This window comes from Hirundo rustica, chromosome 19 (genome assembly GCF_015227805.2).
Source record: "Hirundo rustica isolate bHirRus1 chromosome 19, bHirRus1.pri.v3, whole genome shotgun sequence".
Taxonomy (NCBI): domain Eukaryota; kingdom Metazoa; phylum Chordata; class Aves; order Passeriformes; family Hirundinidae; genus Hirundo; species Hirundo rustica.
In genome coordinates this window covers 4,974,838-5,000,822 of record NC_053468.1, presented here as the reverse complement: position 1 = coordinate 5,000,822, position 25,985 = coordinate 4,974,838, and the positions used below count along the sequence as shown (strand labels likewise).

The following is a 25,985-nucleotide window of genomic DNA, read 5'->3' as shown; positions in this document are numbered from 1 at the left end:
TTCAGAGTCATTCTCAATCAGTTCTTGGAGTATTTTCATTTAGTAATTAAACATAGAGGGTGTATGGCCATTTTTAATTGGCCATGTTGGTATGAAAATAATTAAACAACAATACAGAAGACAAACCAAGGTAACTTAAGTTAACCTATCAAACAATAAAATATGGCTTTTTTTGAAAGAAGGTGACTTGCTGTAATTAAATGAGTTAAGTGATTGGGGAAAATGTATATTCTCATTAAAAAAAAAAAAACCAAACCCAAGCTTGTGAGGAATGATGAGATTTTGTGGGTCTTGCTCTCAATTCTTCCTGCACAAGTGTGCCAGGGAATAGTCTGGGTATTGTTTGGATGGGGTGTTCAGGTAGATAAAAAGCTGTTTGTATATTCTTAGAAATACCAGTGAAAACAAAGTTACACAAATGAACACCAGCAAGAATCTCCTGCAGGAGTCTACAGATGATTTAGAAGGGCTGTTTTTCTGTGTGGTGGTGTGAGAGTACTAATTCAGTGAAAGGCCAGGGTGTGCAGGTGCTGTCAAGGGCTGAAGGACAGAAAATCAGCACCAGAATCCCATGGGGGGCAACATTTGTAACATCAATCTGCATTAAAGCTATTTTTGCCACACTATTCCTTAAAAACTCCAGTGGCCCTCAGGCTCCAAGGATAAGAATCTTGATGTGTCTCCACACAGTAAAGATTATTCTATCAGCTCCAGATGGAAAAAAACTAATTTTTCATAGGTAGAAGCCCCCGGCTTTGCTGCACTGCTCGCCCACTGCAGAGCTGCAATGCCAGGGTGCCTTTCAATGAGATCTGAGAGAATTTCAGAGCTCCCTGCAGCCAGAAGGAAGAGGCTGTGCCTGCCCTTCCCCAGGGCCCCGCCAGCTGTCCCCTCTTGCTTCACCTTGTCCAGCACCTGTCAGAGCTCCCCTGAGCTGCCAGAGCGCAGGGCTCACACAGAAAATTGCTTTTCCTTTTCCATTCCCTCTCCTTTCAGCTGTGGGGTTTGGCTGCAGCAGTGGTTGAATGAATTCATGTGAAAGTTCAGGGGGCAAAGGGCAGGCAAGGATTGCATCAGCAAATGGTGCTGTGAGTATTTCCTTGGATTAGGCTGTTTATTCCTCATGCTTTGCCAAATCCCTCACCAATTTCCAAATATCTGAATGCCATCTGTAATGAGTGCATTCAAAAGAATTTAAACTATTTAGACAATATGCTATTATTCAGCAAGGGTACCAAGAATGCACCTCAATTCTGACAATTAAATCTGCTTGAAGTGTCCTGATTTATTGATATTATTGAACTCTCTGCAGCCTGAGTTCCTGCTGAACACCAGGATGATGGAAAAATTGCTAAATTGATCCATATCTAATTTATTGTGTACAGCTCCCCAAGTCTCTGCTGAAAAATAGACTTTTATGGTCAATAAAGTGTAGAAGTGATGTGCAAGTCTTAAAAATTTACGCAGAGATAGTGACTGTGCACTACTGGGACCTTTTGAGTGCCTAACTTTGTATCATGTATTTACCAGCAATTCAGAAGTAAAGGTTTACAATGATTACAAATTTCAGCAAAACCAGCATTTTCTAATCTTATTTCAAATAAATAAAAAAAAAAGCAATTTTTTTTCTGGACTTGCCACCTGATTTTCACCTTAGTCACTGATGTCTTTGTGTTTAAGAAATCTTGATTAGATAATCCTGATCTGTGAAAAAGAGGGCCTAAATATCCCTTGAAAACAGAGCACTGATTTTCTGAGCAAGTGATATAAAAACAATTCTGTCAAGTCTTTAGATTTATTTGTAAGAAAACCATAAGGTTATGTTGATCTTGTAGACCCTAAACCCTCTTGTTCATCAAGTGAAAAAAATCAGTCAGGCCAGCAATAAAAGACTGAAAAAATGTGCATTGAATGGTGTTCAAGGTGTGTGCCTTCAGTCACCCATCAGGAGCCCATTTCAGTGGGTACAAAGAATAAATGGAGATACCTGACTTTGTGTCCAGGAGCCGCCAGCTCTGTCTCTGCTGTCGAAACTTGCAAAGGTCTCTGTGCATTTCTCCCATGACAAGGGCTGAGCATCCATTCCACTTCCAAGGAGACACTGGGAAAAGAGACCAGATTTCATTCACAGCTACCCTGAGCAAATCACAGAATTGTGGAATGGTTTGGGGTGGAAGGGTCCTTGAAGCTCATTCCAATTCCTCTGTCATGGGCAGGGACACCTTCCATGAGACCAGGTTGCTCCAAGCCTCATCCAACCTGGCCTTGAACACTTCCCAGGGATGGGGATCTTTGAAGATCAAGTTCATGCCAGCTGTGCATAATCCCTTTTAGTTTTCTAAAACCATTCTGGTTTCAGAAATCGAGGCATTATCTCAGTTAAGTGAATGCTCCTTTTGTTTTTCAGAAGTACTGTGTGAGGAACTCGTGAAACAGTCAATTTTACTTTCTAGATTTTCTAGCCGCTGTGAAGAAACAGTGAAATTACCACCTGCTATTCACTGGAGGTGATACTTTGAGCAAACACCCTGGAGAGGTTGCAGAAACCTGTATCTGACCGTCTGCCTTTCGGTCACAGATCCACCCTTCTATGTGGAGCACACCCACATGGTGATTTGTACCAAAATACCGAGAGAGGGTAATTCAAACAGCGCTGTCAGCGTCTGAGGGCAGGGCAAACATGGAGAGAACGAGCCGCACCGAGGGAAACCTCACCGGCGGCCGAGCCCGCTGCCCTCCGCTCGCCCACAGCCATGTCCCGCTCACGGCCCTGCCAGAACCGGGCAGCGGAACGGCGGATCCATCCCCGCCATTGCCTGGCCGCCTCATCCCTCGTTATTCCTCATCCCGCCTCACCCCTCACACCGCTTCATCCATCTTACCTCACCCCTCCCGCCGCCTCATCCCTCGTCCCGCCTCATTCCGCTTTATCCCTCACACCGCTTCACCCCTCATCCCTCCTCACCCCTCACACCGCCTCATCCCTGATCCCGTCTCATTCCGCTCTATCCCTCACTCCTTCCCGCAGCCCCCATCCCGCCTCACCCCTCACGCCGCCTCACCCCGCCCAGCGCCCGTTGCCAGGGAGCCGCCGTTGCCATGGGAGGCGGCGGGGCGCATGCGCGCGCCCGCGGGAGTGCCCGGATGCAGCGGGAGGAGGCGCTGCCGCCATATTTGCCCGGAGAGCAGCGAGCTGGTAGCTGCCGAGCCCCCCGGACCCATCGGCTGCCATCCGCCCCGCGCAGTCCCCGCTGCCGCCCCGCCCGTAGGACATGGACGATCGGGAGGACCTCGTCTATCAGGCCAAGTTGGCTGAGCAGGCCGAGCGCTACGATGGTGAGCGCGCGGGCTCGGGAGGCCGTGCACGGCCAAGGGGAGAGGGAGGGAGGGAGGGAGCGGCCACAAAATGGCGGCTGGGCGGGGGAGGGGGGCAGGGGCGGAGGAGGGGGCGCACACAAAATGGCGACGGGGAGCGCCCTGAAGGGCCGCTGGAAGCGGGGATGGGGGGCCCGGGCGAGGGGGTGTCTCGGGCCGGGGCGGGGCCCGGGGCGGGGGGCGGTGGCGGCAGGAGCCGGGAATAAAATGGCGGCCGCGAAGGGCGAGTCCTCAAGGGGGGGGTGGTAGGGGAGCCGCCCCCGCCTCCCCACAAAGAGACCCCGCTGCCCCTCACGGCGCCGCGAGCTCCGGCCCGTCCCGGCCCCGCGCTCCCCCGGCCGGGCGGCGCGGGGCGAGGGCGGCTCGCCGCAGACAACGCCCATGCCGAGCGCTCCGGAGGGGGGGCCCGGCCCTCGGCCCCTCGCCGGCCGTGCTCGTGGGGGGGGTCCCCCGGGACGGGACTGCGCTTCTTTCTCTGCCTCTACCCCCGGCTGGAGAGCCTGCTGCCCCTGGCAAACCCAGAGAGAGCGAGTTTTCGCCCTGCGGGGAGCGAGTACATGATTCACTGCCTAAAGAAAACGCATATGCTTTCATTATGTGGTAGAAATTATTATAGGTAGTTTTGGTTTCCCAGCGTCTTATTTTCATCCTCTTTCTCCTTTAAGTTTGTGCGCTATCCCTGATCATTTAATGTCTTAGAAGTGATAGAGGGGAGGAACTGGCATCCCTGGGTGGTGTCTCTTGCCCCAAAAATGTCTGTCTTGCAACTGTTCCTTTTAAACATGGTTCTCCTGCATATAATAGAAAGTGCCTTTAATTTTCTCGACTCTTCTGAGACTGTTACTTTGCTCCAAGAGCTGTAATTACTCATTTGAAGTGAAATAAATATATATACGTAGAATGTGTGAATGCAGTAACAATTCATTTAGAGACTTAAGAAGACAATCCAAATACTTTATGTTCATACATTTTTAGAGACAGCACGACCAAGTTCCCCCCAAATGAAAAATTTTTACTGTGTTGTTCATAAAAACCATCTCATGGCACCATTGTAGAACATCTGAAAAATGCACATTTTGGGGAGGAAAAGAGAAACTAAAACAAAAAGAAGAACTAAATAAGATTCCATTCAATTAGAGTTCTGATGGGAAATCGGTTTAGAATGAGTAGTACTTCTAAAGGAAAGCAGTCAGGCAGTCTCCCCAATAACTGAAACGACTTGAAGGAAGAAAATGCCCCCCCAGAAACCAGCTGTTGGGGTACAGTAATTATCTTGGGCAGAGGGACACATCCATATTCCACAGTAAGTGTGCAGCTTCTGCTGTGGAGGGAAGGGTTCTCCACTAGGTGTGGGTGAGTCAGTGCCACTGAAAGTGTTGGCTTTGGTTTGGGTGGAAACCCAACATCCTGGAGGAATCATCATCCCTGGGAGCTCTTGAGGCATGACTGTCTTTCTGGGGTTTTCTGAAGTCAGCAGTAAATCATTTCATTAGAAGGTAATAAGACTCTACCCCATGGCACAGATCTGCAATGCAAACTTCCTGTCAACTAATAAAAATTGATTGGGAGGGATTATTGCCTCGGTGCAGCATTTCCCTGGGTGGACTTTCGGTTCTCCCAGTACCATGAATGTTTGCTAAACAAGCTGCCCAGAGCAAAACGTTGAAGAATTGAGCTTCTCAAGGGGCATGAGGCTTGTTAGGATTTAGGAGGGAGCACTGAAATTAAAGTTGTCTTGTTTAAATCAGTGCTGTGGGATTTGGACTTCCAGAGTTTTTAGGAATCGAGTTGAGTGAACATAATTTAAGATGCACCCTCTAATTCTGCCAGCTGCTCTAAATGCATCTTCGCTTCTCTTGTGTCCGTGGCCTGGAAGAAAATGTACTGTAGATACTGTTTTATCATTTAATTCTGTGTTCTTGTTCAGCTGAAACAATTAAAAATGATTGGCATAATTTGTTCTTGCTTGTGTGGAATAATGCAGTTCTGCCAAGATCATAGCTGAGACTGCTGAGTAATTCTGTGAACAAAGTGATTTGAGAAGCAATATGAGGAAAGAGTAAGCTACTCCTAATTTTGCTCCTCAGTTTGATCTTTGAGGTGCACAATTATAAGACCGCAGTTATTAATTGGCACATACCAAATGGGGTGATGGTAAGTACTGACTACAGATACATTGGCATACAGCTCCCTTGGGTAATTTCAAATATGAGTTTGATAAATTTTTTTGTGTTTAACATTAGAATAAGTGTAAACTTCTGTCCCATCTTTCTCCTGGAAACTGGGAGAGTGGTGGGTTGCTATTTATGTATAGCTCATGGCATTTATAGCAGCACTTATGGTGGGCATCCAACTGTGTTTCTTTGGTGTTACTTACCTGACCCACTTAGGGAATTTCTGAAGTCTTGGGAGCTGCATTTGTGAACGGTTGGGAATCTAGTCCTGTGTCTGTACTGTCCTCAGCATGGTGGCCCAGATTAAGAGGACAACTTTCTAGGTACTTTTGCAGTGTAAGTAGCACTTAAACCCTGATCTCCAGAGATATATTAAGAGATTTGGGTGTCTGACTATCTTCACAGATCTGCTTAGGCATGTTATGGCAAATCACAAAATGCCAGGAAGCTTACTGGCAGTGCAGGAAGCTTGGTGAGAAGTCTCACTCACTGCTATTCCTTATTGGTAGAATAATATATAACTAAATGGGCTCCTTTTTTGGAAAACAATTGGAGTGAGTGATATTCTGGAGCTCTTTATATCAAGAGGATGTAGAGGATTCCTGTAGACTGCTGCTGAATATTGAAACCAATTCCTCTTTTTGGAAGCTGGGAACATCTTTATTTCAGATGGAAAACACGCTACGGTTTAAGGCAGACTCTGAGCAGATGCTTCCAACAGCTGCTTTGTACTACAAGTCTTGAAGTACATTACTTGGGTGAGGTGAAACAGGTGGGGTATTCCCCCTTAAAACCAGAGAATAGGTCAAGGTACAGGTAAGGAAAACACCCAGCCCACCCACGACAGATCTCCTGGCTCCCAGCACAGCGGGCTAACAGCTGCCTCCCTTTGTCTTTAGATATTGTCTGTCAGGGAAATGTGTCTTTATCATGAAGGCAGGAACGTGTGCAGCAGTGGGTTCAGTTCAAGATTTGAACCCTTTTTAGGAAGAACTGTCTCCTAGTAACATGACTTCAGCTTAGAGCCTAATGAGGAACCAGTAAGTCACAAATTAGAATTAAAGTTGCATATTAATTTTGGTTTGCAGAGGATTGGTCTCTTTCAAGTGGATGTCAAACACACTTCAGTTTTTTGGGTTCCTCTCCCCATTAATGGTTACCACTTAGTATGTCTGTTAAAGGTCTTACTGGTGTAGTGATGTGGGGTGTGACTGCTGTCTCTGAGCTAAAAAGCAGAAAAATCTCAGCGTATCCCTAAGAATTGTAGGAATTCAAGAGTTAAAATATGGGCACGACGGTGCTAAAGGAGACTGTACATTTTTTTAAGTGGGAGTTGTACCTACTGGGACATAAATTGACTTGTGATTATGAGTTGTGTGAGAGAGGGCCTTTGTCTGTAATAGCCTTGAATTTCCTGAGGTACCAGGAGCAGACAAAGGAGACAGAATTCTGCACTTGGATGTTGAGGTCCTTTGCAAGGAACCTGGAAACTGAACTGGTGTCCAGTACTAGAGGATTGTTCAGTAGTAGATCTCAGTCAAGGGGAGAGATTTATGATGAGGCCCAGGCTTGAGATGTTTGCTTTCAAACTGAAAGGTTTGTTAGAAATAGTAGGGAAATCCTCTTGATTTAGAAAAGTGAATATCCGCAGCTTGGAGAGATTACAGGAACAATTTAAAAATGTTTGTGTTGCCAGAAGGACTTGTGGCAGACCGTACAATTGATTATGCAGAAAATCCCACTGTTGCTTGGATCACTTGACCCTAACCCGTGTTTGTCCAAGTGTGTAAAGGTACAGAACTGTTTATTGCAGAGTCATGCTGCCAGGTTTGGAAGGGTTCTGACTGCACCAGCTGTTAGAAACCTTGCACAAGGAACAGCAGTACAACGCTTTGCTTTGTCCACAAAGTCATCATCAAGCCACTGTGCAGGTTGGATATTATTTGGGTTTTTTTTTCCTCTTCTGCCTGTTGGTTGTCCTAACTGGGAATCCACCTGTTAGGTTCTTTAATGTTCATTTGTGTAGAATTTGTACATTGTGATAAGTATGGAATGCTTCTCATTTGTGCTCGAATGCTGGTCTGACCCTTAGAACCAGTTCAGTTCTCTAGAAGCAAGGATGTTTTTTTTTCCCCCTGTGAGTAGTTGTCTGAGCTGGTGACCTAAATGAGCCAGTTGAGAGGTCAGAGGGGTGTTGAGCTGGCAGGAGGGAATCAATAGGGATGGGTTCAGCCATCTCTGGAGTCCTCCTTGCCAAACACAGGATTCCCTAAGGGAAGGGAAAAACCTTATGCAGGCAGTGTCACGGTGTGCTTAGAGGAGCTCCTAATGGATAGAAAGCAGAGCTGAACCTCCACTTGGTTGAGTTTGGAGCTCATCAGTGTAGTGGTGGTACCCACTGATGCTAGGTGTAGGTCTGTAGCTGTGGGAAATGCAGTCTGTGGGCATTAATCTGCTCAGTTGCATTCATCTCTTACTGAAGAAAATAACACTGTCCCCTACTTCTTCAGTTCTTCTCATGTTTGTTCCTAGGAGTTTGCTGCTGCTAAGTTAGTACTTGCTTGCTTCTGTTTCTCAATAATGTTAGCCTGCTTCTCAGCACAGATCCCTTGTGATTCCACTGGTGGGCTTTCTCTGTTCTCAGTGCTTGAGTCTCATATTCATACCCTGTTTCCTGTCTTTCAGCCAAGTGTTTATCCATGTGGGGACTTTCCTTCCTACCCCATGGCAGTTGAGTTCCTTAAAGAATCTTGGGTGAGGAACCTTGTCAAATGCCTTTGGGAAATCCAGGTAGACTGTTCCTTGTCCATGTGCTTCACTTGTTCAAAGCATTCCAGTAGATTTGTGAGGCATAATGGAAGGCTATGCTCTACAGTAGTGTTTATGCATATACCCACTCATTTCGGGGTTTTTTAAAATGTAATTCCCGTTAACTTGACCTCATTAATAGGTTCATGGTTTTGTAGGTCCCCTTGTCTGCTGGAACCCTTCTCAGCTGAACAGTGTAAACCACTTTGTGTTTGCTGCTGTTGTTAAAGCCCTGACTGAGTGGTTACACACAACAGTTCAGGGTCAGATACTTCAAGTTCTTGTGACTTGTTCCTGATCATCTTTTGTTCATTGCAAGAAGGAACAAGTTTGAGACTTAACACTTGAACTGAGTCTTCAGATACTGTTTGTGGTGTGTGGTCATCTCTGGTGGGCACAAGGGAAGACTTTTTTCTGCTGTGTCCTCCACCTCCTCACAGCTCACAGGATGCTCATTTGCAGCTTTTAGCTCCTGAGATGCTGAAGTAGGTACTGGGCAGCAGCTTAGATCGTCGAAGATCTTGGTTTGCTTTATTGCCCTTAGATAAGGGCAATAAAAAAGATTAAACTTAAAACACAACTTCCGTTCGCTGATGTTCTGCTGCTACTAAATGGAGAGTTAAGACAGTGCTTCTGCTGCTCTTCATTGCATAATGTATAAGAATTCTACTTTCTGGGTTCCCTTAAGGTTGATTTTGATTTGAGTATGATGACCATTACATCATCTTCATCCCACCTTTACTCAACAAGTTCTTTTTCTGTTCTTAGTTTAAGAGGCTTTCTCTCTTAAGTAGTTCCTCTTCTGGAAGGGAGGCACACTGCTAAGAGATTTTCTATTTCTTGTTTTTTCCTTTGGTAACATTGAAATTCTAACAGTTTTTGCATGTGTGTGGAGGCAAGGGGGAGTTACTCCAGCAGTAAGGTTGAAGTAGATCCTGTGTATTTGTTAAATCCACAAGAAGTGCCCTAGTTGTGAACAGAAAAATCTGACCCTGTACCACCCTGGTTAGTGAGACTCAGGCACTGAACTAGAAGTTAGAAACGCTGTAGATTTCCCCTAACAAGTATTCTTTAGTGCACCAGCCTTTATTTAGGCCAAGTGGTTTCTGTTACAAGCACAGATTTTGATAGAACTGCCAGATACTGGTATTCTCTTGGTAGGGTCTGCTGGGGTTTTTTTATCATATATTGGGAAGATTTTGAGTCTTCCCACTAAATTTGCTGTGCATCACCCATTGGCTTACCTCGGGATATTGCTGTTCCCCTGGGTTTTTTGGATTTCTGGAGTTTAAGAAGCAACAAATACTTAGATTCTCATTTGTCTCTGGTCGAGAGGGAGTTATTATTTTGTGACCTAGTACGAGTCTGTAACAGCTGTGCTCTTTGTTCCATGGCTTGGTCCCTAAAGATCATTATCAGACGTGTGCTTCTCAACACTTGTAAACTTCCCCATGACTTTTTAGCTTAGAGTAAGGCTCTTTGTCTTTCACCTTAAACCCCAATCCCAAGCCTGGCACCTTGCTGTTCCACAAAGCTTTTGTAGGTGGCCACCTCTGTCCCAACCCTTTGTGCGTTCCAGGCTGTGTCTGTGTGTCCCTCCTGGTGGCTGGAGGTGACTCAGTAGGGTTTGCGATGGGGAAACGAGCATTTTAATCATAGTAGTTGAGTATGGGAATCTGAAAAATAAGACCTGAGCATTGTTTCAGATATGTAGTATCTTAGGCAGCTGTTTGGAATCTCAGTTTTTCCATAAGAATAGACAAACCTGATCAGACAGTGTCTGTGTTGTGGTATTTCTTAACCAACAGCGGGTGCTCAGGAAAGGATCTAAATCTAGGGTGAGCATGTCCAGAATATCCCCCTCGCCTTCCACAATTTACATTTTGGGGATTTCCTGCTCTGATGGTGGCATGATCTGACAGTAGCATAATAAGGTGACAGCCACGATCACCTGAGAGGCTGGAACTTAACCACTTAAATACAGCCTGTGTCTCTCTCAATCTGCATAACACTACTTTTTCCATAGTGCAGTGTGAGCATCTCTGGATTTTGTATGCAGTGAGTTGTCATTCCTGCAATAATCCTTCTTCATGAAATGTGATCTCAGACTTGTGTTTTGTCTTGAATTGTCTCTGATTGAGCCTTCCACCTCCTTGTGGAAACTTCAGATTGGTAAAACTGCGCTTAGAATAAAAAAATACTTGTTCTGTTGGCAGGTATAGATGCCTTTATTTTTGTTTTCTGTTGGGGGAGATACAAATATGTTGTCCCCTTGCTTTTATACTGCCTGTGTTCTGAAGATTTTTCATCAGGCTTAAATATTCAGGGCTGGATTCTGGCCTTACCATGGAAGATCAAGGTATGTGCAGAATATTTTGTCTTGTTGAAATACCAGCCCAGACTTCCATATTTGTAAATCAGTAAAATTGGGCTCTTTACTAAACTAGAAACCTTTTTCTCCAGCAGCTTAGTGGATAGACTGATAAATACTGATCAGTGTTTTCTCTTTGGGTAAGACAGTTACGTATGGGTGGGATCCTAGTTTGTGGTTGTGTGGTTACCTAGTGACAGGATTAAGATTTTGTAGAGGAGACCTTTCAGTTCCTGTTGTCAGGCTGTTGGGAGGTTGTGTACCCACTGTGTGGGGTGGGGAAGCTGAGGCTTTTGTGCTTCAGGAGGAATGGAAGAACCCGAGGTGCTCCCCCATCCCCCAGCATCCTGTTCCCAGTGGCTGTCACTTGTCAGGCAGTCTGTTTAACTTACTAACAACTCAGCCATAAAAATGTTGGGGTGATAAGGGCTCTTTACTGCTGGGAGTGGTTGGAGCAGGTGCCTGCTTTCCTTTGGCTCCCTTGTTTCCGTGGTTGTGGCTCTGCAGGAGGGTGGTTCATGACCTCCTTTGCCACCAGACTGAAGAGCTGCGACAGGACTGAAACACGGACAGAGGAGCTCCTTGTAGAGCAGGGTTTGGCTTTGGCTTTGTACCAGCTATTGTTCAGCTAGATTGGGTTTATCCTCCAGTGCACAGAGGCGTTGAAACCTCTGTTTCAAGGGCTTGCAGATCTTCAGACTGGTAATAGGTAGATAAACTTCCTGCAGAAGCCAAGCAATTGATGAAATTGGTAATGATGTGTTTGAGTGTACACTGAAAGCAGCTACTTATTTACAGGGAACAGCGAGTCGTGTGTATAGTTTTTTATTTTAAATTTTCACACTCGACAGATGTGCTTCCAGGGAAGAGATTGTGAAGGAAACCTGTAGAACAGTTGATAAAATGTTCCCCTTTCGCCTCAGTTTTTGCAATTTCCTGATACAGGGCAGATCTTGGAAGATGTTGCTGTTCATGTTCCTCAACCCTCGACACCTGTTGACTAATTATTCCATGTATATCATTGTTATGTCAGATAAGAGTGAATAGATTTCTGTTGTCTTCATTAAGAGGCAGATTTTCTATAACAGTGTTGTGTACATCCAGGAGTATGACTGAAATGTTGTGTATTTAATCCCAGTGGACAAAGCACAATAATATTAACTGTTAAAAAAAAAAGGCAGCATCTTCTGTAACCTATGGGTTGCTTCTCTGAAGGCAATCAAATATTAGGCTTGAAAACAAGACCTGCATTTTTTGCTAGAGCTTCTTGACAGAGATACCCAGGTCATGGAGATTGCAGTGCTCCATTCCTGATTGTCATTTTTGTCCACAAGAACTGTCAGGCATCTTATCTTGAGCATAGCTCTGTTTTAATATAAAACTTCAGAGTATGAGATGGCTTAATTTGCATAATTAAAAATTCACAGCTTTTAAGTAGATTCTTTATATGAATGGGATGGTAGGGTCATCCTTCAGGAAATAAATCACAGTACTTGCATTATTTAAGTAAAAAATTGTAGCTATATTATGTTGCCTATAAGTTAGCTGGCTTAAATTTCATAATTATGTTCATGTTAATTGTGTGAACATGGAGAGTTCTAAGGCTGCTCTCAGATTCTTCAGCAGAAGCAGCTCACCATTTTGCAGTTTAGGGTGGCGGTTTCAACAAGTTTTATCAAATCCTTGGTGGATTTTTTTGTTGTTGTTAATTTGTGTGATTTGGAGAAGTAAAATCTGCTGATAAAAATAGAGCCACCATAAAATTTTGTCCTCCACATATGGAGACCTGTTGGAGACTGATAACATTGTTCCTGCCAGGGAGCCTACAGTCTCCATTGCTGAAGTAGCTTATGCCTGTTTAGGTTGTGGTTTTGACATCTGAGGGGAAAAAAATGATAGTTAAGCTTCATTTGTATATTTAACACTGCTCTTCTGATGTGTCTTGAACAATCCCAGTGTGGTTAGGTAATGAAAGAGTTGTAACTGTCCTTAAGTAGTTCAGTCTTTGCTTCCACTGGAGATTAGGGAAGCTGGTTTTGGCAATGTTTTAACCTCGGGTTTAGAAATACTTTTCAACGGGCTTAAAATACAAATATACAGTAATTCCTATTTTGTGTGTTACATTTCAGTGTGATTGGCTGCTTGGCATGGGTACATACGGTTGCTGTGGGTACACTCAGGATGAATTTAGTTACCATTGCAAGCTCCAAATTTTTCTTTTAGAGGTTCATCTTGCAGCTTTGACTCACTTTCCTAGTAACAGTACTCGTACATCTCTATATTCAAATCTGGATTTTATTTCTTTGTTAATTAACCACATTACACTGTGTTCCAGTTGACAGTCATCCTGTAATTCCTCAGTTTTATCCTGACTGTGCCAAGAGCTGGATCACATTTGCTCATCTTTTCTCGCTGTTCCCTGCCTTCTCCAAAGCACTCTGGAGAGCACACACTCCTGTAGGCTTGTGCTGATAACTGTTATCCACTGTAGAAGAATGTTCTTGCTGCTACATCCTTTTTGTCTGTGTGTTAAAAAAAAGCGAACAAACAAAAACCCAGACCAAAAGCTAAACTGCCTTTAAAGAATTTTTGGAACCCTTGTAAAATACCAGATGAACGTCAGATACTTCCTTTGTGTATGTGCTGATTGATTTGTTTGGAACACTCCAGGGTAAAATTGAGGAGTAGCTGGATTAATGGAGGAGAGAGCCTAATTTCTTAAGCTCTCATTAATGTACAGTTTGTACTGAATGATTTGAAAGATACTTCAGGTGTGAGAATAATTGCCTGACCTTTTCCTCCTAGAAATGGTTGAATCAATGAAGAAGGTGGCTGGAATGGATGTGGAGTTGACAGTGGAAGAAAGAAACCTGCTTTCTGTTGCATATAAAAATGTGATTGGAGCCAGGAGAGCTTCCTGGAGAATAATCAGCAGCATTGAACAGAAAGAAGAAAACAAAGGTGGAGAAGACAAATTAAAAATGATTCGGGAATATCGGCAAATGGTAAGATGGAGTTGGTCTTATGGCAAAATGTCGTTTAGTTCTGGTCCCCTTGCCATAAACTGCCCTGGTGTTCCGGATTGCCTGTGCTGGGCTGACCTGGAAATGGGGGACAGCCTTGGAGGGCTGGAGCTTGTTCCTTATCTGGAGAATAAATCTCTGCTGAAGGGGAGAGCTGTGGTGTTTCTGTGTAAACACTCAGAAGGGCAGCAGGCTCAGGAGAGGGAGGGCTTTTCCCTCAGTGCATCAGCAGCTCTGCCAAGCATTTGAACTGCGCTGGCACTTCCCTGCTTACTCAGGTGTGAGGCTGCACCTGCTCAGGAAGGCCTCACTCCTTCCCCTCCAACCTGACTGGCCCTGAGCAACTTCTTTTTTTACTTAACCCTTTCAGAGGAGGTGTTTGGCTGTTAAGCTTCCACTTCCTATAAAAGTTTGGATCGTACAGTGGCACTTTCTGTGATTCCAGTTCTCTGTCCTAGAGAGTTCAAAACATTTAACACTTGAAATGTCCTTGGGGGAGGTTCTTCCCTGCTGTTCTTAGCTCCTTGTCTTTTGTCACTTCACTGGGGATGTCATGGTCATCCCAGCTGTGAAACTTGAGTGTGTAGCAACTTCCAGGGCCTTGCTGTTCTCTCTCTCTGCAGAGAGAGGGAAAAATTGATCCACATAACTTCATGCTGACTTAGTGTGTGCAGCTTTACCTAAAATGGAGAACTTGCAGCAAGCTCTGACTTCCCATTGGTAAGGGCTAATGAAACCTCCAGCTCTTAGTGAGTTGTTCCCCCTGCCCTCAGTGATGGTTTCAGGCGTGCTCCTATGCTATTTAAAACCCACACATTTCTGCAGAGGCTTCATCTCCATTATTTGAGGACAAGTGCCCTCCACATGGTTCGCATCTTCACTTCCAGAGAAACAGTGGAGTCTGTTATATCACCTGGCACTGATTCATATACCAGCAATGGAAATGATATTGCCTTGGTAATCTTCTCCCAGGAATGGCTCTGGACTACTTTCTGTTGACTCACAGGGTTTCTGTTGCTCCATGGAATTGTTAAAAGTTGTGAGTTTCTAATTTTATGCTGGCATGCTGATGGGATGAGACTCTGCCAGTTACATCCAGTCTCAAATAACCTTTTCTTGATGGGTGTCTACAGCCTCCTAACAGAACATAGAAAACAGGGCAGCAGCTATCCAGTGTTTGTTTTACATTGTGTGCTTCCAGGTTCTTTTGCACAGGGTTTTGTGGGTGGTTATCATCTTCTGCCAAAGATCTTTAATGATGAAAGGACTTTTTTTCCTGGTTTTGAAAGGACTCTAGAAATAGCCTTTATTCTGCATCTCTCTTTGTAAGTGTTACATGTGCCATTCTAGATGGACTGGGGTGCAAGAAGTACAAGTATGTAGTGCTTGAGGTGTCTGAAGAGATGGAGAGGCCACGTGAAGTCGGTGTCATGCCAACAGGGTGCTCAGCTGTTAAATCCTGCCAGGGAGCAGCTTTCACAGCTGCACGGGGAGGAGCAGTGCGCTGAGCACTCACTGGTTCCACACTGGAGGAAGGGTGGCTGTGTGCCCATCTCCACTGGGAGCTTTACAAGAGGTTCCTGCCCATCATCTGTAGCTGAAAGCCAGATCCTGTTAGCAGCTGCTGGGAGAGTTACTATGGGTTGGCATCTGCTCTGAGTGTGTGAATAGGTTTGGCAGGAGGACCTGAGGAATGTGGCAAAGGTTTGGGTGCTGCTGCTCAGTCAGTGCTGAACAGTAGCACTCCTGCCCTGTTGTGCTCAGTGCTTCCGTGAAGAAACGGTTTCCAGCAGAATTCTGGTCATTATGATTCCCTTGTCAACAAATTCTGCCTATTTTAGCATTTCCCAGAGTAAATTCAGTGTTGGGAAAGCCTTTCTCAGACTTGAAAGGTTCTGAAGTAGGGAAAAAAACCCCAAAAACCCAACCCCCAAAACGTATCTGGTTGCCAACAAGGCCGAGTTTAAAGCACTGGGGAGTTGGAGAGAAGCATCTCTAAAAGACACATCTCACCTACCCCAGAAACAGCTGTGACTGTGCTCAGCTGTGGAGTGCTGCTCCAGTAGGAATAGAAAGTGTCTGTATTAGTTTGTGTGAAGGTAGTTCTTGGTTGGGTTTGGTGTGTGTCAGTATTTACTATAATTCAGCTCGTGGCTCATGTTGGCAGTTTTTTTGAGCTCATGGCCAGCAGGGCTGGGGGCAGAACTCGAGGGCTGCTGGTGTTGAGAGGGCAGGGCTGGGCTGGCTTTGTCTGAAGTGTGTGCACGGGGCAGTAGTGAGAGATGAAAGACACCAGGCTGTGCCTCTTCCCGAACCACTTCAGCTGAACGAAGCCCAACACATCCATAGCCATGAGGGAAAATGCCACTTAGTTCCTTCCTTTGTAGACAGGCTGTTCTCCTGGCTCCTGTGGCCATTTGGATACACAAAAGCCCCTGAATTTCTCATCTGGCTGCATCTCTGATGAGAGCACACTGAGGCTTGTGCTCTTCATCCTTGAGAGGCTGAAGTGATGTGTGGCTGCACACGGTGCAGTTCCTCCCTTGCAGTCAAACCAAATCCATTCCCACACCATAGCACAGGTATTAACCTTCCCCTTTGTGCTCTGGAGAGGTGGCACATGGAATGTGTGTTTCCAGTGCTCTGACTTCCAGCTTGGGCTGTATTTTGGGGCAGCTGCCAGGCTCTCCTCTATCCCCCCCTTCTTAGAAAGTGCTCACTGAGCCATTCTGTCTGGAACAGATCCTTTTTGTACAGGAGCTTTTAGTTTTGCTGTAGGGTGTTTATTGTTTGTTTGTTTTAATCACCTTGATTTATATGAAATCTTTTTAAGCTAAGCTTGCTCAGGGCATTTCCATTGCTCTGGACAGCAGCAGATCTCTGATAACTGTGACTGATCCTTTAAGCAAAGCTGGAAAAGGTCTATCTGAGTTGAAATAGAAGTTTGTACATGTGTGGTTATTTAACTAAAGAGGATTAGAAACTGATTTAATTCTTTGCAGTTTTGCTGAAGATCTCTCTGCAAAAGAAGTCATTGAAAAAGAGGATCAAGAGGAAAGAAGTTTACAGGAACTGACTGCTGGCCAAAGGTTTTATAGCTTTTGTAGCCCAAGAGTATATGAAGTAGATTCTTCTCAAGTGACCATATTTCAGCACCTTTCTTAAGCATTTGTCACATAATTAAGTTCAGCATCTTATTCTTCCCGTGAATGTCAGGGCATTCTGACATTTGTACATGAAATTTGCTTTCAGTTAATTTCTCTAAAGGAACTTTTGCAGATCTGTTACTTTGTACAAGTCAGTGTGTGTACGTGCCAGTTTATTGTTTATTTTGGATCTGTAATTTTAACAGCTTTTTGGTATAACTGCTGTGGTTACAAACCCTGATAGTTTGGGAGCTGTGGTGATAAAAGGATTACATGGCAAGGAAAATGCTTAAAGAAAGAAGGAAAGCAAATGCTTGGGTGGGAGGATAGGAGGGGATGACGGACTGAGTGGGGCTGCTCCTGTGATCCAAGGCTTGCAGTTCCTGGTAGTTTCTTTAATGCCTTTGCTTGAAATCTCTCCTTTATATGAAACTAGTTTGAGCCAGAGCTCTCTCGAGCTGTAGCTGTGAAAGTTCCTGTGAAATGCTGAAAAAGCAGCAATGGGTGGGTGACTGTGTGCATCAAACCAACCACTCCTACTGGAATGACCCCGGAGGCTCAGAGCCCTTCTGGTTTGGGCAATGTTGATGTCACAGGAGGGGTTTCAGCTCTGGGTGTGCTCAGTTTCTTTGCTTGCAGGTGTGAAACTCTCTGGTAAACCCTGACCTCATAGACCTTGCTTTATGTTTGGAACTGGAAAAAATGAAGGTTGATGCGACTGTTTTCAGTTCAGACTATTCAAATCCAGTATCTGTTTTTAAATAAGGCTTTTTACACTGTATTTTTGGCCACAGATTTCACTGTCAGTGTTGATGATTTCTGCTTTTTCACTGAGTTGCTGCGCTTTGTGTTTTTCACCTGCTTATGGAGCGTATTTTCATCTTGTACCTGATGTTTGCTTGTGTGGCACATCTTGATTCTGTTCTGATACTCCACAATTTTTAAGGCTCTATTTTTAGAGCTTTGCCTCTAAGGACTCACTAGAAACTGTTGTGAAGGTACCATTTAACTCTGGGGTATAATGGAGTTGAGCTGATTTGTGTTTAACACCTTCAAATTGTCCCCTTTGCTGTTGCCACTTTCAGGGCAGCCTTCCAGGATCAAAAATGGAAGGAATTGAGTTGTGCAATAAGGAATTCATATCCTGAGACAAACCTAATGCAATGGTCTAGCAAGATGTCTTCCAGGGAATTTACAAGTTCCACTGTTCAGTTCCACGTTTCATCATCCATCAGTCCCTGCCTCTCGTGTGTCAGCTAAATGTGCAGAACTGTTTTGCTTAATGCACCTGTGGAGCAGCTGAATTTTATTTATTTTTCCTCTGTCCTACCCCTCATTGGAATTTCATGATGTTGCCTGTTTGATATTTGGGTAGTTTTGAAACAGCTTTTAGTCTTAAGTGCTCACCTTACCCCCTCTTCTGATTTTTTGTTGTATTTTTTTGTTTGTTTTTACTAGGTTGAGACTGAACTGAAGTTAATCTGTTGTGACATTCTGGATGTACTGGACAAACACCTCATTCCAGCGGCTAACACTGGCGAGTCCAAGGTTTTCTATTACAAAATGTAAGTACCTTCTTGAGAGGAAAGGCCTGAAATAGAAACAGAAATTAAGTAGCTGTAATGAGAGCTTAATATACACTGTTGTGCAGCTCTTAGATGTGAGAAACAACAATTTTGAGTTGCTGATGTAGAAATCGCATCCCTGCTTGGGTTTTTTTATTTTACATGAGCTGAACGCTCGTAGAGAAGAAAAGAAGATGTGTCCTGTAGGGATGGTTGAAAATTCCTTCAGCTCATGGTGCAGTGTAGACAGTAACTGAGCAGCAGAGTGCTTGATGTGTGAACATCTAAACACATTTTGATTTCAGCTGTTAATTTAATGACCGGTGGGCAGACGAGGATGACTGACTTGCTACCGTTTGTGTTCTCAGGAAGGGGGACTACCATAGGTATCTGGCTGAGTTTGCCACAGGAAATGACAGGAAGGAGGCTGCAGAGAACAGCTTGGTGGCTTACAAAGCTGCTAGTGATATTGCAATGACAGAACTCCCACCAACACATCCCATCCGCTTAGGACTTGCGCTCAACTTCTCTGTATTCTACTATGAAATTCTTAATTCTCCTGATCGTGCCTGCAGGTAGGTGATGGCTGGCAGAGTGGGAATCGGGGAATGTTGTGTGAATACCAGACAAACCACAAGTGGTTGCTCCTTGGGTAACTGCTTTTCCTGCTTTCTTCCTGCTGGTGGTTGCTCTGGTTGATGTCAGTTCACTGGGAAGATTTTTCAGCATCACCGTTTTCTTTGGAGCCCAGAGCCACGTGTTTGTGTGGGAGTAACGGTGTATGAGAAGCAGAGCAGTGATAACTTTGAATTCATCAGCAGCTGTAAACTGCCCAAGGTGTGAGGTGATTTAATGTGCCTTGCGCAAGCTGAAGGGATGGTGGCACTCATTTCTGTGACCTCTGGGCGTGTACAGAGTGGCAGTGATTGAAGCAAATTCCATTTGTCTTCTGTCACTGCAGGTTACTCTAAGTTTTTAGTAGCCCTTAATCAAGGTGTAGAAATGTTTATTGTAGCAAATATTCTTGAGTGAAAAGCACACAGAGCGACTGGTGTTGTGATTCTGGATTGTGTTCAGCAGTATTTGTTAAGTCTTTGTTGTGTCATTGCAGGTTGGCAAAAGCAGCTTTCGATGATGCTATTGCAGAACTGGATACACTGAGTGAAGAAAGCTATAAGGACTCTACACTTATCATGCAGTTGTTACGTGATAACCTGACACTATGGACTTCAGACATGCAGGGTGATGGTAAGTGAGTGCTGCTGGAAACGCTCGTCCTGACCCAGGGAGCGGAGCGTGGAAATGGAGAGGCTTTGCTGGTTTACATCTGCCTCTCCTAATAATGACCCTCCTGTCCTGCCTTGATAGGTCAGGTGCTAGGGGTGACACTGGACCTTTGAGCAGCCTTTCAGCTCCAAAGGAGGTGTGGAATTAGCAACACTTGGTTGTTTTTCCCTCCCCACGTGGCAGCTGGGATTACTGTAAAAGCAGTGACTGCATTTATTTCATCTTGTCTTTCTTTCTGCTTGTCATGCTCATCTCTGGCTGTCAGATGTGCACCTGCAGTGCAGGAGGAAGCACTGGAAATGCTTTAGCTCCCCTTCATTCCAGGTCACTCCATGCTCTGATTGCCAGAGTTGGGACATGGGTTGCTTCTGGTCACTAACCAAGGATTGTACAAATTTTTGAAGTGGTTTTGGCACACTGCATGGACTTCTCCAACACTTAAACTCTCACATACAATGCTTAGGATAAATCGACTCATTTTAGGGTTTTCTTTTGGAGAGACAAGTAAAAAGAGTTGACTTCCCTTTATTTTTAACTTGGAGGGGAAGAAATAAATCCTGTTAAGATTATTTTGGGTACCTACAAATGCCCAGAGCTTAGAAACAACACTGCTGAACTTCACATAAATATGTGAATGTCTTAAATTTTTGGTAAGCTGTTCCTTGTAGCCATACAATATTCCTGGGTACTTCACTGGTGGTATGTCCATTCAAAAGCAAATGCAGAATCTTTTAACTTTTTCCCAATCCCCTGTTTTTATGTAGCGTCATGGGTTTGTTTGGAAGTGTTGTTACTCCATAGCTTCTCTCTGCTCTTTGGGCTGCTGAGACTGGGAATGCTGAGAATGTGTGGGGTCTTGGCTCCTGGTTTACTCCACTTCTCAGTGTTTAAGACTCTTGCACCTCCCTTTTCAAGGGTTATCTCCTGGTGCAGGATGGACCTTGGGTGGATCTGTAGACTTTTCTCAAAACACTGCAGGTGTTGAATGCCTTCCTTGCCATGGGTAGGCATTAGAGAAGAGAAATGTGTTTCAAATTCCCATAATTTAGATACAATCTTTAATTTTTTAATTGGAGCCAAATACCCTGGTGCTCAGTGGGAGCCATTTTAGTGGAGTAACAGGGTTGGATCGATGTGGGATAGTACCGGTATCTTCCAAACAGGGTCTTCCAAAAGTTCCTGATTTGCCCATAGCTGATGTCTCAAATTCTAGAGGATCCACAGGATTATTTACAGGCTCTTCAGATTTTGAAAAAGAAATAGAGATCTGAGTTTTTTCTTGTTCATTTTGATTCTTCCCGAAGTAATTCAGATTATCCTGGTTATTGGTGCCAGAAGGATAATGATTGCAGGATTGAAAATACTGTAGGACTGCTTAAAGTTGTGGTGGAATTCTTCAGATCCAGAAAAAAAAAAAAGTGTTTATGTAGAATGTTTAGACACAGGTGCAAAGTTAAGTTTCCTCATACTTTACCAATACTGTGAGTGCATTTCCAGCTGATGCTTCCAGAGCTCCATATTCCCAAACGAGCAGAGCCTTTGAACAAGAAGTCAATGGTGGTGCAATTAGCAGCTTCCAAGGGGTGGGAGAGGCTTGGAAGGGGCTTGTGCTTTGGCATTAAGCTTTTCCCTGTTTCCATTTCAGCCGTGTAGGGATGTAAAGCCAGGCATGACCCAGCTGCTGCTCTCCCATCCCAATCCCTGTAGCTTTCCCTTGGCCCAGACGAGTGTTGAGTTTATTTCCATGCTTGTAATGTCATCTCCATATGATTCCTGTTCTCCCCTTCTTTCCTGCTGTATAGATTCCTAAAGGAAAGTCCAACTGTTCATTTCCTAAAAAACTCTACTTTGTAAGTCTCTTGTCGTGGCTCACTGGAGTTTTCAGTGTCAGTTTTCCTGTCACTAACAGTGCCTGCCTCTGTCACCCGCTGCTGACAAACGTTTGTGTCCCTGCTGCCGCTCCTGTGGCACCTGTCCCCTGCCCAGGGATGCTGTGCTTGACTGAGATCCAGAGTAACTCACATGTGTGGGAATTGAGCTGCAAACCTGGATGGATAGAAGAATATTTGGGCATGGGAAGTACTTGACAGTGACGTGGTAGTAGAGGAGTATTTGCTTAAGCGTGTTGGTTAGAGCATGCTCAGAACTTCTAATCCAGGTTAGGGTCTCTGCTTTCCTCTCCTAAATGATCTGATGTGGAATTCCGTCTATAAACTTGATTGTTGAATGTTCTGTGTTCCTTGGCCCCCTCTTCCAAAATCTACTTCCTGTTGTACCCGGTGGTAACACTGAATCTGGACATGCTCTGAGCAAACATTCTGGTTATCTGCTGGAAGTTATCAGTCTCATTCGATTGGGTTTTATTGCAAATTAAGTTTTTAATTACTAGTTTCTGTTCATTGCCCTTAAGAAAGTCCCATCTTACGTGGTTACAGATAATTGTAAGCATTTTTTCAGCCTCCTTTATCAATTAAGTAACTTGTGCATGTGTGATGGCACCAGCTGAGGTACCTGGAACTTGCCCAGGTGCAGCAGAATTTTGGCAAAGCCCTGCAGAAGGTGGGGCAGCTGGAATGTAGCCAGAGTGCAGGAATCTCATGGACAGACCCCATTCCACTGCATGGCACAGCCTGGTTGAACAGAGACGTGAATTTCCACAAGATGTTTTTCTTTAATAACCTCAAGCCCAGGGTTTCTTGTCAGGTTGGACTTGCAGTAGGGTGTTTCTCATACCTTTGGTAATTCCTGCCATCAGTGTAATTGTAGAAAATTGCCTGAAGTACTTTGCTCTTGAGGCTTGAGGGGGCTTGGGCAGAAAAAGATAAGAGATGAGGGTTTGGGGAAGAGATTTCCTGATCCAAGGATGTTGATCCACAGCTGTTCCCATGGTTTCTGGGCTGGCCAGCCCTGGCTCAGCAGGACTGCTCACCTGCCTGGTGTCAGATTTCAGGGCTGGGTTTGTTTGTCCTCACGTGTTCCAGTGGCCTGGCTGCAGTTGTGTGAGGGTGCAGGTGATTCCAAGGCTTAATTTCCATGGGAACGCTTCACTGGGAGCTGGCAGTGTGGAGTGGGAGAGTGAGCGTGTATTGCATGAAAATATTAATCTCTAAGTGCTTGTTAAACTGTTCTGCAGCTCTCAGTTTTGAGTGGTAACACTTGCTTCCTTCCCACTTCCACAGGTGAAGAACAGAATAAAGAAGCGTTGCAGGATGTGGAAGATGAAAACCAGTGAGACACAAAGGCCAACAAGAGAACCCATCTCTGACCACCCTCCCCCTTCCCCACAAAAACCCTCAGTGTCACTCTGAGAACCACCAAAATCTGACTTTTACATTGGGTCTCAGAATTTAGGTTCCTGCCCTGTTGGGTTTCTTTATTTTTATTTTTTTTACACAGTTTAAAAGTTCTTAAAGGCAAGAGTGAATTTCTGTGGATTTTACTGGTGCCAGCTTTTAGGTTCTTTAAGACACTAACAGGACTGCGTAAAGGCTCTTTCAGCATTACTGTATTGTCTCTGCCAGCTGTGGTGACATTGCCATCAGACCTGGATGTGACACCTGAAGGCCGTGTAGGGAGAGATTGGTCCTGGCCAGGTAGTGCTCATGTGGTGGCATTTTTCATTTTTTTTTTTTTCATTTCTTTTTTTTTTTTTTTCATTATTTTTTTTTTAATAACTGTTTAAACTGAATTTTATACCAATGTTTCAACTTAATTGGGTGTTTAGCTTGAAGTTGCGAGGTTGCATTTGGGACATTTATTGTAGTGGTTTTACTGTATAAAAACAAAAAAGTTTCCAAACTGCTGAAACGTTGCTGAAAATCATGGTGCTGGTAACAGTTCAACAATCCGTGGCTGCTCATTCTTGCCTGTTCTTTACTTTCCCTCCAAGCAGGTTAGCATTGAAGGTGGCATTGATAAGCCTGCATGCGTGTTCAATATTTTTTCTTTTCTCCCTCCCCTCTCCCCATCTCCCTTCGCTCGCTCAACCTCTTTTGTTCAGTATGTGTAACTTGAAGCTAATTTGTACTACTGGATATCTGACTGGAGCCACAGATACAGAATCTGTATTGTTCTTACTGAAACACAGCATGGAATTAACATTAAACTTAAATAAAACAAACCTAAATTAAAAATGCCAACCATCACTATCAATTTCTTTTGGAAGGATAACTTCCCTTTGTTGCTTGTACTAGGAACAGTTGGAGGGGGAGAGAGCAGCAGGAACAGCCTTGTTCTTCAGACAGGAGCTAAGGAAGATTTGGTCTGAGCGTGAGTTGTGCTGCTGGGAGCAGCCCTTTTATATCCAGTCTTCCCCTGTATAAATCCCTGGGAAATGGTGGGTGAGTTCCTCTCAGCTGCTGTTGCAGCACTTCTCATCCAGTGCAGTTCCATAGATGGAGAGAAGGGACACAGCTTACCTGCTCCGCTGGGAATAAGCTGCTCCTTGGAATGGACACCGAGCTGGGGCCGGGCTCAGCCTCCCCTAAACCACGTAAGGAAACCGCACCACACGCAAGGGGAGTTGGTTTGTTTTTGTAAAAATTTATTCAGCATAGTCTGGCAGAGGTTATACACCAACATGTGCAGCGTGCTCTGCACACACTGAGCACATCTGGGGGATGGCCTGCAGTGTGTGCCACACTCCAGCCCGGAGCAGGGCCGGACAGCGGCACCGTGTCAGGAACCAGAGCAGAGTGTGAGGGGTGAGAGTCACCCGGGGCTGGCTGTGGTGCGGCAGCACGGAGGGGAAGGATGGCTAAGGCAGGTGGAGCAGGACGCACAGCCCGGGCTGTGGAGCTGTGCCTGGGATGCAGCAGGAATTCCCCATGGAGCCCTGCAGCTGCTGGGGTTAAAGGAAGGTGCTGAGGAGGAGCCTGTGCTGCAGCCAGCACCCAGCCCCTGTGTCCCTGGAGCTGTGGGGCAGCAGCAGCGCCCAGCCCTCCCTGGTAATGCAGCACTGAGGCACTAGTGTAAATACTGTGGGAATCACACTTCCAGTTCTGGCTACGAGCAAGAGGAAAAGCCGTTTTTCCTGAAGGTGCTGCTCTGTGGGGAAGGGGCAGTGGGGACTCCCAGACAGGGAATGGCAGGGAGAACTCAAGTTCATCCCATGGCCAGCCCAGAGCAGTGGTAACCTCTGCAGTTTGTATTACTTTGTGTTTGTGTGGATATGAAAAACTCCTGCGGTATAAAAATAGACAGCAAGAAATGGGACAGCTGACTTCAGAAAAAGATAAAAGTCTCTGGCTCCTGATCAGTGAAGAAGTTACATGATGGATTTTTCAGGTTATACCTTGTAACCATAAACTAAAAACAACAAAATTCCAAATCTAAAACATAAAAGTTTCCACATCGACGCCATCTCTCGTAGTGCATCTCATCCTTGGCTATAAAGTATTTACAGATTTTATTCATTTACACAATATGGCTTCACTATGTTCGTAACACAAAGCATTAAAACATCTCCGAGCAAAATTCTTCATAAAACATTCTGAATACAAAGTTTGGCATTTCAGTGATTTGGCTGAGAAAGCAGCAGAGTTACTTGTTTTTCCGATTGTGCTTTTTTTTTTGGTGATGACAAGCACAAATTTTGGTCATTTCCATCAGGGCATAAACTCAGCTGAAGGTCCCGAGCTGTGGTTGCAGGGATGCTGTGCTGGACCCCACGTTGAGTCGGGTGAGGAAGAGAGGAGAAGGCCTTTGTTCGGGACTTGGAGAGTAAGAGAAGTGTTCTGTGGTTGTTCTGAAAGTGCAGGTCTTTGGTACTAACAGAAAGAGCGAAGCGAGGAAGGGCGGGGTTTGCCGGGAGCAAAGTTCAGCCAGTTCCATGGAGGGAAAGGTCCTGGAGCAGGGAATTCGTCATCATCGGGAATTCAACCGAGGAGCGACCTGCAGGAGAAGGACAGGGCTGAAAGTGTGTTCAAAATGCTGCACTAGTTTTAATTGCTGTTCTGAGGCTGGGCAGCCTCTGGTCCTGTGGGAGCTCTCAGCTCTGCTGGGTGTCAGTGGAGCGTGGATTTGTTCTGGATTTATTTCTGAATAAGCTGGGGTCTGACAGTGCATAAATCAGCTGTGGGGCCAGTCTGACTGCCAGGATCACCACAAACAAGCTGAGAAGGGGAGAGGATTTTGTTTGAGTTTTTAAATATATTAAAATTTGATTTGCTATGGAGTAAATCAGTCTTGGGGGGGTGGAAATAAAGAGTGCTAGGGCAGTCTTGCTCAGTGTGAGT

At 44.9% G+C, this 25,985-nt stretch overlaps 2 protein-coding genes across 9 annotated transcripts in view; one reads left to right on the top strand and one right to left on the bottom strand.

The window, feature by feature from the left end:
* Positions 1–3,126: 3,126 nt before the first annotated feature.
* Positions 3,127–23,888, top strand: YWHAE (tyrosine 3-monooxygenase/tryptophan 5-monooxygenase activation protein epsilon). 2 transcript variants are annotated; one of them, XM_040082554.2, is made up of 7 exons: positions 3,146–3,336; positions 13,534–13,733; positions 18,356–18,462; positions 18,831–19,037; positions 19,574–19,710; positions 21,552–21,599; positions 22,929–23,888. In XM_040082554.2, the coding sequence occupies exons 1-6, from the start codon at positions 3,273–3,275 to the stop codon at positions 21,557–21,559; spliced, it is 723 nt and encodes a 240-aa protein (XP_039938488.1). In that variant the 5' UTR covers positions 3,146–3,272; the 3' UTR covers positions 21,560–21,599; positions 22,929–23,888. The 2 variants fall into 2 exon arrangements, with proteins under 2 accessions (XP_039938487.1, XP_039938488.1); XM_040082553.1 differs by lacking the exon at positions 21,552–21,599 and having other exon boundaries at positions 3,127–3,336.
* A 90-nt stretch (positions 23,889–23,978) lies between these two features.
* Positions 23,979–25,985, bottom strand: part of MYO1C (myosin IC) — a 49,689-nt gene continuing 47,682 nt past the window's right edge. For all 7 annotated transcript variants that reach the window (XM_058423034.1, XM_058423033.1, XM_040082550.2 and 4 more), the window contains one exon: positions 23,979–25,641. In XM_058423034.1, coding sequence (XP_058279017.1) covers positions 25,615–25,641 — 27 coding nt within the window. In that variant the 3' untranslated portion in view covers positions 23,979–25,614. The remainder of the gene's footprint in view (positions 25,642–25,985) is intronic.